General features: G+C 44.4%; 1 protein-coding gene and 1 non-coding gene across 2 annotated transcripts; one reads left to right on the top strand and one right to left on the bottom strand.

Moving 5' to 3' along the window:
- Window positions 1–1674: 1674 nt before the first annotated feature.
- Window positions 1675–1820, top strand: LOC117695609 (small nucleolar RNA SNORA48). Its single transcript, XR_004604660.1, has one exon. It is a non-coding gene; the product is annotated as a small nucleolar RNA SNORA48 (small nucleolar RNA).
- Window positions 1821–8121: 6301 nt separating this feature from the next.
- Window positions 8122–8712, bottom strand: LOC117694733 (mortality factor 4-like protein 2). Its single transcript, XM_076918382.1, has one exon. It carries the CDS (start codon window positions 8710–8712, stop codon window positions 8203–8205), a length of 510 nt encoding a protein of 169 aa, XP_076774497.1. The 3' UTR covers window positions 8122–8202.
- Between the last annotated feature and the right edge of the window lie 1564 nt (window positions 8713–10276).

Raw genomic sequence — 10276 nt, 5'->3', positions numbered from 1 at the left:
TTTTTATTTTTCAGGGTAAAATTTTCTAACTACTCCTGTTTCTTTTTCTTGTAACTTTCAGAACTAAGTCTTAGGTAGATCCTAGCAAATTCTTTCACATAATCCCTTTATCCTCCACTAGCCTGTGTCTACTTGGCATTTGCCTTTTCTGAGACTGTGATTTCTTTGAAGGGGGTAGGGGGATCTCCTGGGCATGACAAAGCTATTTTCCTCTTGAAATCAGAGCAAAGCAGCTGTGATTAATCAAACAAGACCCTCACAGGATTGAGTCCACAAATCTTCTCCCTTGGAGGGGGAGGGACGGCTCACAGACCCCATGTGTGATATCTCAGGAGACCGCTGTAACCTCCATATGTAGGTAATGGTGTGCATAACCATCTCCACACAAACATAATTAATAAAGGTAAGAAATTTATTTTAAAGAATCAGAGATCTACAACCCAAATAGTGGCATCAAGTGATTTGAAAGCTTGTCTATCATTTTGATTTCTGTTTTCTACTTTCTCTGTGACCTAGAAAATTTCTTTACTTTCCTGGGAGCTCATATTTTATCCATGATTTCTAGGTGCTTTTTTATGGAAAGAGCATCTCAAAAAGAAAACTCAAGATCCTTTATTCTTCACAACAACCCTAAAAATTTGTTATTATTGTTTCCATCTTATAATTGTGAAAATTAGGGTTCAGAGAAAATAAGGATCACATAGGTGAACCAGTAGTCCTATTTGGCACATTGATGACTGTTAGATGCTAATGTATGTTGTCTCTAATTGTGAAGATTTTTTCCTCTTTTAGAAAATATTAATTATACTTACCACCCAGTATAAAATAACTGTTAAAGATACTACAGGTTGAAGAGAGTCTTAGCTACAAAATGAATTTATGAAGCCTGACAAGCTCTGTTATAAAAACCCTATAACTAGGTCTAGGTCATTCATTATATTTGTCAAGAAATATATGGTATATGAATGGAATCTTTTCCTGTGCACAAATGATCAGTAGTCCCTGTGCCTAAGCTATTATCATACCTTCCCCTTTCCTTGACTTTATTGTGATTACTTTTTTCTTGTGATTCTATTGTTTTCTAAGTTACTCTTTCCACTGCCCCAGTCCTAGGCTACTACTAGTTCTAAAGAGTAGTCATAAATATTAGTTAGTCCCTGCTCTACTTTTGACAAGCAGGAAGGTCTTCTTGGCAATAGTAGTTATAGCCCATATATGACTGGGTTGTTGATTGGAAAAGCATCCTGGAGGACATGTAAGCCTAAATATGCCTGAATAGATTACATCTAATATTCTCCTGGTATCAGCAAGACACACCACTCATAACACAAAACAGAAACACACTGGCAGAATGGCTCAACATGGAACCATAATGCTAGGCATATACTAAGTTTTTATTTATTAAATCCTGTAAATTTTATTGGTTCTTTTATTGGTTCATTGTCTAATATTTTATCAAGTATTTGGATATCTATAATTCCTTAGATTGTCATCTTCTAAAAATACAAACATACATATGGGCATACCCATGCATACATAAATAAATAGAAAGAAAGAAAAAGATAGATAGATCATAGATAGATAGATAGATAGATAGATAGACAGACAGACAGACAGACAGATCTATTGATCTACAAGTCATAAGATTCCTTCTGACTCTCAAAATAAGAACTGTACCCTGCTGGTAATGGGCAAAGAGACACCTTGTTGGTGGTGGTATTTTTATATCAGCCAGGGGCAGAGCAGATGGCAGTCCTTTGTTCATTCAGGCTTGATGCCTGGCTTGATGGTTAAAGCTGTCTTATGCTTAGGGCTGATGGAAAGCAAAGCAAAGCAAAGCAAAGCAAAGCAAAGCAAAGCAAAGCAAAGCAAAGCAAAGCAAAGCAAAGCAAAGCAAAGCAAAGCAAAGCAAAGCAAAGCAACACAGTGCAGGAGTAGGAAGACTGAGACCTGCATTCCACCATGCCACCCACAGATCTGCCCTCCAGTTCATGACAAAGGCAGTCCATAGATACCTGCTTGCTACCATGGTAATGCAGCAGAGATGGAAGATATCACCCAAGAGCCCACCAGCTGCATGGCCAGCCTACAGTGGCAGTCACCACAGAGTGTAGGTATGTGGTGGTCAAATGGGTGGGAAAGAGAAGTGAAGCAGCTTGAGCATTACTAACAGAGATTGAAATGGAGACTCAAGGGTGGAAAGTCATTTGTGAGTAGCCAAACCTGCTCTAGCCCTAACTGCCACTGAAGGCCATGTCTAGGTCCATGGCTATCCAGCAGCAGGGGGTCAGTGCCATGTCCATGGCTCATATTACCACTAGAGAAAATGGGGTCATCTCTGGTTAGGGCAGCCAAGGAGACCACATAGATGTCCAGGAGCTGTACATAACTGGCCATACTTCTCACTAGATGCAGCACTCTGGAGAGCTGGCTCTGCATCTCACCCAGGAAGCACAGTGGAACTGTCCCTGGTGGCAGGGATGGAGGTGAGCTGCCCCAAGGGTGTGAGTGTGAGAGAGCTAGTCCTGCCACTTGTCTGCACATCTGTGATGTGGTAGCATAGACAGACAAGTGATTGCTACTTACTACCCTCAAGTGCTGCCAACTCCAGCAGTCAGGAAAGCTGCCCACAGGGTCATAAGCTCAGGAGAGCTAGCCCCGTCCCTCACCAGCTACAGCACTTGAAAGAGCAGGCTCTTCAGCTCACCTAGACAGCACAACAGAGCTGACCCTGGTGTGGGGGTGCAGATGAGACAACCAGGAGGTTGAGAGCATGGGAGAACTGGCCCCACCACTCCTTTGTCATAAGGTACCATGGGCAGGGTGAGAGGAGATGCCCTCCACCCCCTCACTCCTGACCACCTGAGGCAGTCTGGAGAGCTGACCCCAGGGTCAGGAGAGGAGGTGAGCTGGCCTTGTCCTTCACCTCTTGCAACACACGGGTGAGTAGGTATCTTGCCTGAGAAGCATAGTAGAGCTGGTTCTACTGGTGAGTGTATGGGTGGGTCAGCACTGAGGGTGTGAGCATAGAAGAACTGGCCCCACCACTCATCTGCTGTGCCTCTTGCTGCTGGAGGTAATTGGGAGATCTGACTAGAGGTCATGAGAGCAGAGTAGCTGGCCCTGCCCCTCCTCAGGTATAGCACTCAGGAGAGACAACCTTATACCTTGCCTGCACAGTATAATGGAGCAGGCCCTGGTGGGAAAGACACAGGTAAACCAGCCCTGAGGGTGTAAGAGAGAGAAAGCTGGCCCAGCCCCTCATAGGCTGCAAATTGGGAGCCTCTCACCTTGACTGGGTAGCACAGTGGAACTGGCTCTGGAGGTGTGGGTACAGGAGTTTCACCCCAAGGGCATGAGAGCAAGAGAGCAAACCTTGCCTCCTCCTAATGGTTACACTGAATAGCCTAGCCAGAGTAGTACTGGAGAACATGCCCTGATGGTACAGATAAGGGAGAGCTGGCAGGCTGACAAGTTCATCTACCATTCAGGCCCAGATCCAGGAATCTGAGTTAGCCCACTTCAAAATCTATATCATCTGCAAACGGTTGGGACATGTGAAAGGGCCAGTCCTGCTGATCCAAAGCTGCAGGATCTCCAGGACACAGGGCAACAACAGGATAACTAGGAGAAGTCCTGATGGGGATCCAATATGGATGATGTCATAGAAGCCTTGAAGCAGACCAATGAATCATTACAATGAACATTTGCAAGTAAAGATGTATGGAGAAAAATATATACTGTAGGATACACGGTGACATACTACAGTTTACAAAATGAGATGTTGTCTATGCATTCTTTATCATTGTTGTTGGTGGTGGTTGTTTGCTTCTCTCTCTGTCTCTCTCTCTCTTTCTTTCTCTCTGTCTCTGTCTCTGTCTCTGTCTCTCTCTCTCTCTCTCTGTGTGTGTGTCTGTGTGTGTGTGTGTGTGTATGTATGTATGTGTGTATTTTATTTGGGGGGTAGAGATTGTGAAAGGTATAGAAAACTTATGAAAAGTATAGAAGTTTTTATGACCCCTACACCTGAGGAAAAAAAAATGCAGGCTAGCCAGTTCACTAGTTCCAACAAGAAAGCAGAACTAAATGTGAGATTTTAGGTCTTCACTGCTCCAGGATACATTCTACATTCCAGAAGTGGTACATTATTCAGGAGTCAGAGGACACTTGCTGGATTAATATTTAGGAGAGGAGGGGAGAAGCTAAATAACATTCCTCAGACCTCAGGGAGGAGAACCCACCTTGGGGGGGTTGGGGGGGGGGAAGGCCCAAAGCACAGAGACACATTCCACAAGGTGAATGGTACAAAGAAAGATGCAAGTCATCTAGGTGATTCCAGGAACTAGATGACACAAGATGAATGGTTGAATGAGATTGCATTCTAGATGTTCCCTTGGTTACCCACTCTACCCCCTGATTTGTAAAAGTCCCACTCTCCCGGGCTGCTGGGTCAATTTCTCTGCTCCTGCTTGAGTTATGGATTGACCATCAGCCGGTTGATCCCGAAATATACTTCTTACAGATTGCACCTAGATTGGTGTCTTGTGAATTATTGGGTGGCCATGACACCCCGAGGCTTGAGTGAGGATCTCCCCTCATAGGGGGTCTTTCAATTGCAAGAGCAAATAGGGGACAAAATGAGGGGAAAAGGGAAGAAGAGTCACAAGGGTACATGATATGAAACACACAAAAAAATCAAAAAAAAGTTAAAAAAACTGGAAGAAAAAGGCAGAGCTGAAAGTTCTAGAGAGAGAGTGGAGGAAGAAAATGAGAGGGAGGACAGAGGGAGAGGAAGATAGAGGTTGAAAATGGAGCAGATGCCATGTGGCCTGGAGGAGCCTCAAGTAGCTAGGGAATTCATAGGTCAGCCATATATTTGTGTAGTGATATATTTGCCCACCTTAGGCATGCAGCTTGTATTCATATTAACTGAATTCTGTGTTGTTTTCAAGGCTATTTTGAGATTGGAGATTTACTTTTATAAGTCTGGCTGGTATAATATAAGTCTCTAGTGATTTCATTTTTCAAGGGTAAGGGGAGCTGAATGACATGTAGCTGGCATTCTGCAGGCCTGACACATGAGGTGGATGGCCTGAGAAATGCAAGCACCAATCCAGCCATTTATAGGAAAAACTGGTTTGAACCTCCTTAGCAAGCTAGTAGCGGAAGCAGGGCAAGACAGCTACACAGAGCTAGCAGTGGGAGTGAGCAAAACCCCCAATGCCAGCATGTAGACAGGTTTAGTGTGGGTTTTATTTAAAACTACATGCTACAGAACAACCCTGATTACAGGGACATGTTGGATATGACTAGAAATGTACAGCCCAAATTCTGCCTCAATGCCAATGTCTGTTTATAATTTGGCTGTGCTGAGCCTAGGTAACCCTCATAGACTGTCAAATAACTTATTCCTGGGGATAGAAGAGACCGACTCTATTCATTTATTAGATGAACTGAACTGTAGAGACACAAGAATATATTAAAATCCTATTAAAAATAAAATAATCAGGTCCTAGAACTTAGCAGACATGTCAGACCATGGGAAGGATGTAACTCTTTCACCTGGAGACCATAAAGTAATGGACACCTAACACTGTGTTGGTATGGCTCCCACATCAACCTATCATCTGATACCTAGTATGTACAGGAAGAACTGAGGACCTCGTAACTATTCTTGGAGCTTCTGCTTGGCTATGTCCCCTGCTGTTGACACTGCCTCCTGGACCCTTTGCCTGTTCTCCTATTTGCCTATCTGGACCTGGATCTTCAGCCTTTTCCTGACCCTAACCCATTTCCTACTTCTGAGCAGTTCAACCTTTCACCTGACAGCTGAACTATCATCTTTACTCTCAAACCTGGCTCCAGCAGCAGCTTGCTTGAGGCACTGTCTCGTTCATTATCCCTACAGACTCCTTCTCAGTCCACTGATGAAACCTCTCCAACTTTACTGCAGCCTCCTTAATTCATATCCATTCTGTAACTATTATGCATGCATACAGATGTATTTACTGTGTTATGTGATGGGTTAATATTAGCAATTAAGATGGGAATAATGAACCTGGATTTGCCACAGCCTAGCTACTATGATAGGCAGATTATGTGACAAATTGCTGTCACAGAAACCTTTAAACATTGTGACTTTATTGTTATTCAATAAATTATGATAGTATAGAAAGACAAAATGTTGTTTACCATGAACTGAAGGCAAACAGTATTCACCTATCCTCACTCTCTCTCTCTCTCTCTCTCTCTCTCTCTCTCTCTCTCTCTCTCTCTCTCTCTCTCTCTCTCTCAAACACACACACACACTTTCTCCTCCTCTCATCATCCTTGTCCCCTCTTCCTTCTCCCCCTTCTCTTATTTCCCTCTTCTTCCCTCCTCCCCCTCCTCCTCCCCTTTTCCTATCTCTATTCGTTCCTGTTCTTCATCACTTCTTTTCTTCCTCTTCACCCTGTGTCTTAGTATTTTTATTGTTGTGAATAAGCATCATGATCCAGGCAACTCTTATAAAGGAAACCATTTAGTTGGGGCTATCTTTTAGTTCAGAGTTTTGGTGCATTATCAGTAAGGTGGGAAGCATGGCAGCATTCAGGAAGACATCGTGCTGAGAGTTCTATAACTCAATCAGCAGGAAGATATGACACACTTCCTCCAAGAAGGCCACACCTACTCCAAAAACAGCCACACCTCCTGATAGTGCCACTCTCTATGGGCACTACTTTATTCAAACCACAATTTCCTTTTCATCTGCTCTTTTCCCTGCTTTTCCTTTCCCCTCTGGCTTCCCCCTTTTTTCCTCATCCTATTCCTCCTCCTTCCTAACCACTCCTCCTCCATCCCTTCATTCTTCCCCCCCTTTCCTTCTTGGCCCACTTGTCCTGCTTGCAATTATCGTCTACATCTCTTCTTCCCCTTCCTTGTCTTCCTCCTCCAGCTTTCCTTCTCCACCCTGCCTTGCCCCTTCTCCTCATCCTTCTAGTATTTCCTCTCTTCACTCTCTCCTTCCTCTTTCCTTTCTTCCATTACTTATTGTTCTCCTTTTACCTTCACCCATTTCCATCTCCAGTCTTTCTTTCTTCCTTTCCCCTCTGCCCACACTCTTCTTGTCATCTCCCTCCACGTCTTGTCCTCCTGTCCCCCTCTTTCTGTTCTTCACCCATCTTATCTTCCTCTCTTCTTTCTCCTCCTCCCCCTCTTCCTCTTCCTTTTTCTCCAATCTTTCTACTTACCCTCTTCCTCCTGATCTTACTTCTGTTTTCCTTCTTCTCCCTGCCCTGGCCCTTCTTGTCTTCCTTTTTTCTTTCCCTTTTCCACCATTTCTTCCAGTCTGCTTTATATTCTTGGCCTATTTTCTCCCTCCTTTTCCTTCTTCTCACACTTTCCTTCTCTGCCCTTTCTTTCCTTATCTTCTTCCTCCTTCCTCTCCTTGTCTTGTGTCTCTTCCTCCCCCATTCTTCTCTTCTTCCCCCACATCATTCTTCTTCCCGTATTTCTCCTCCAGCTCCTCATGTTCTTACCCCTCATCTTCTGGACCCCCTCCCCTTCTTTCTCCTTGCTCCTCTCCTCTTCCTTCTTTCCTTTCCTCTTCTCTTCCTGCTCCCAATTGCTCCTACTCCTTTTCCTCCTCCTCTCTTCCTTTCTCCCTCCTTGTCCATCTCTTCTCCTCCTGCCCTCCTCCAAGTCTGCTCCCCCTCTTCTTCTTCCCCCTCTAACTCCCTCTCATCCCCTTCTTCCTTTTTCTTTATCAGTCATTCCTCTGCCTTCTCTGCTTCTTCCTCTCTTCTTCTTTAATGTAGGAACTGAACTCATGACCTCCTTAGCCCTTTTATCTTTTAAAAAGATTTTTATTTTTAATTATGTGTATATGTGTTTGGTGTATATCCATTGTGTAGAACCTTTAGCACTAGAAATGAGGGCATTTTATCATATAATATGAATATGTAGGAGAAATTCATAATATGGAAGGCATAGAAGCACCTACATACAAACAACATTGTAAAAAAAGCAACAAAGTTTTTAGTGAACATTTATTTGTTGTTGAATGATGGTACACGGTGGTAAAGATCACTATTATTTTCTGCTCACAACAAAAATAATCGAATGGAAACATTCAGCCCTGTTATATAGTTTTCAAGAACATCAATTACACAGTGCAAACAGGAAACAAATATTTACTGGTCCAGGATTAAGTGTTTAGCCCTTCACAGGGCTTTGCAGCAATATTCAGCAGAAGCTACTCTGTAATTGTTGGCATTAAACAAAGTAGAGTTCTCTACAAGATATTCAAGAAAACCATGCATATAGTTACACATTAAGAGAAGACTCTGCCTGTTAAGAGGTGAATGGGCCAATGCAGTCCCAATATTCACAAACAATCGCAGGAGGTGTGGAGCCCCATAAACCTGAGACATTGGACTATCAGGATAAGCTAGGTGAATTTCAGCATACTGGGGCCTTTCAAACTGGTAGAGCAGCTGCGTGGCCAGCATGTCGTTGAAATACACTCTTATTCCAAATACAAGCTCATCAACGGAGTATTCTCTATTATCAGCAAGCCCTTGTGACTTCACAAAAGTCACATATTCTGCAAGAATGGTATCTACACTCTTCTCAGCAGGAAGTTGGAATAACTGCTTTTGCTTGGTGACCAAGTCCCAGTCCTCAACAAGACGAGACTTCAGTTCACCAGGCAAGCTCAACTCAACTCCCATTTTTATCTTCACAGTCACAGGCACATTACGGTGAGAGACCTGGGCTACTTGATTGGTATCACTGCCAATTTTGTTTTCTGGAGGACTCGGCATATTGTTTGGCTCTGTCGCCTTAGACACGAATCCTGAAGACAGTTTCTCTTCAGGGAAGTGTTTCTCCATGGAGATATGACCTTTCTCCACAGAATGCATATTGTCTACCCTACTCCCTTCTTCAGCTGTGCAGCTTTCCTGGGAAGAGTTAGCTGTTTCTTTTGAAAGATCTTTCCGAAAGGAGCAACTAGGCTCTGCCATGCTACCTTCCTCAGCAGAGAGCTGTCTCTCTGCAGGACAACTTTTCTTAGCAAGATGAATTCTCTCCATGGAGTGAACTCTTTCTGGAGAACGAACTCTCTTTGCACAGACAACTTTCTCTGCAGCTCGATGTTTTTTAGAAGGACAAATTTTCATAGAGGCAGATGGATGCCTCTCTGCAGGGTGGCTTTTCTTTAAAACCTGACCTCTCCCAGTGTGGGGCTCTTTCCATGCAGAAGGTTTCCTCTTAACTGAGTGCCCTGCCTTAGCAGGGTGGCTTTTCTTCTGAGGCTGACCTCTGCCTGTGGGGTAACCTTCCCCTGCAGATGCTTCCCTCTCTGCATGGTTACCCACTTCTGCTGAGCAGCCTCCCTCTTTAGGGCGGCTTTTCTTCAGAGGCTGACCTCTGCTAAAGGGGTGATCTTTCGCTGCAGAAGGCCCTCTTTTTGCAGCTTTCTTCCTTCCAAAAACCCGAAATTCCTCTTCAAGGTGACTATTTTCGGGACAACTTCTCACTGCAGGTTGCTCTTGCCCTTCAGAGGGCCCTCTGTCTGCACAAATTCCACTCTCTGCTGAGCGCCCCTCCACTGCAGGGTGGTTTTCCTTCAAAGGCCAACTTTGGCCAGTGGGGCGATGTTTCCTCTCAGAGGGTCCTCTTGATGAACTGCTACCATTCCTGACCAAAAGACCCTCCTCTCCAGGGCTGCTATTATTGGGGCAACCTCTTCCTCCAGATTGATCTTTGGCTGTAGCAGTTCTTTTTGATGGGCTGCTACTACCCTCGAGTGAACAACCACTCTCTGCAGGACCTTGTTTTTTGGGGCGACCTCTTCCTCCAGATTGATCTTTCCCTGAAGAGGTTTCTCTTGATAGACTGCTACTACTTTCAACAGAACGACCCCTCTCTGCAGGGCTATTTCTGTTGAGGTGACCTCTTCCTCCAGATCGATTTTTGGGGACAGGGGGTTCTCTTAATGGACTGCTACTACCCTCAACTGAACGACCCCTCCCTGCAGGTCTTTCATTTGGGGGACAACCTCTTCGTCTAGATCGATCTTTCCCTGAAGAGGGTTCTCTTGATAGACTGCTGCTACTCTTGAGTGAACGACCCCTCTCTGAACGGCTGTGTTTGTTGGGGCAATGTCTTCCTCCAGATCGATCTATCCCTGAGGAGGGTCTTCTTGATGTACTGCTACTACTTTCAAAAGAATGACCCCTCTCTGCAGGGCTATGTCTAGTGCGGTGACCACTTCTTCCTGCTAGATCTTTA

Source organism: Arvicanthis niloticus, chromosome X (genome assembly GCF_011762505.2).
Source record: "Arvicanthis niloticus isolate mArvNil1 chromosome X, mArvNil1.pat.X, whole genome shotgun sequence".
Lineage (NCBI taxonomy): Eukaryota > Metazoa > Chordata > Mammalia > Rodentia > Muridae > Arvicanthis > Arvicanthis niloticus.
Note: the sequence above shows the minus strand (reverse complement) of the source record. Positions and strands in the feature narration are given on the sequence as shown.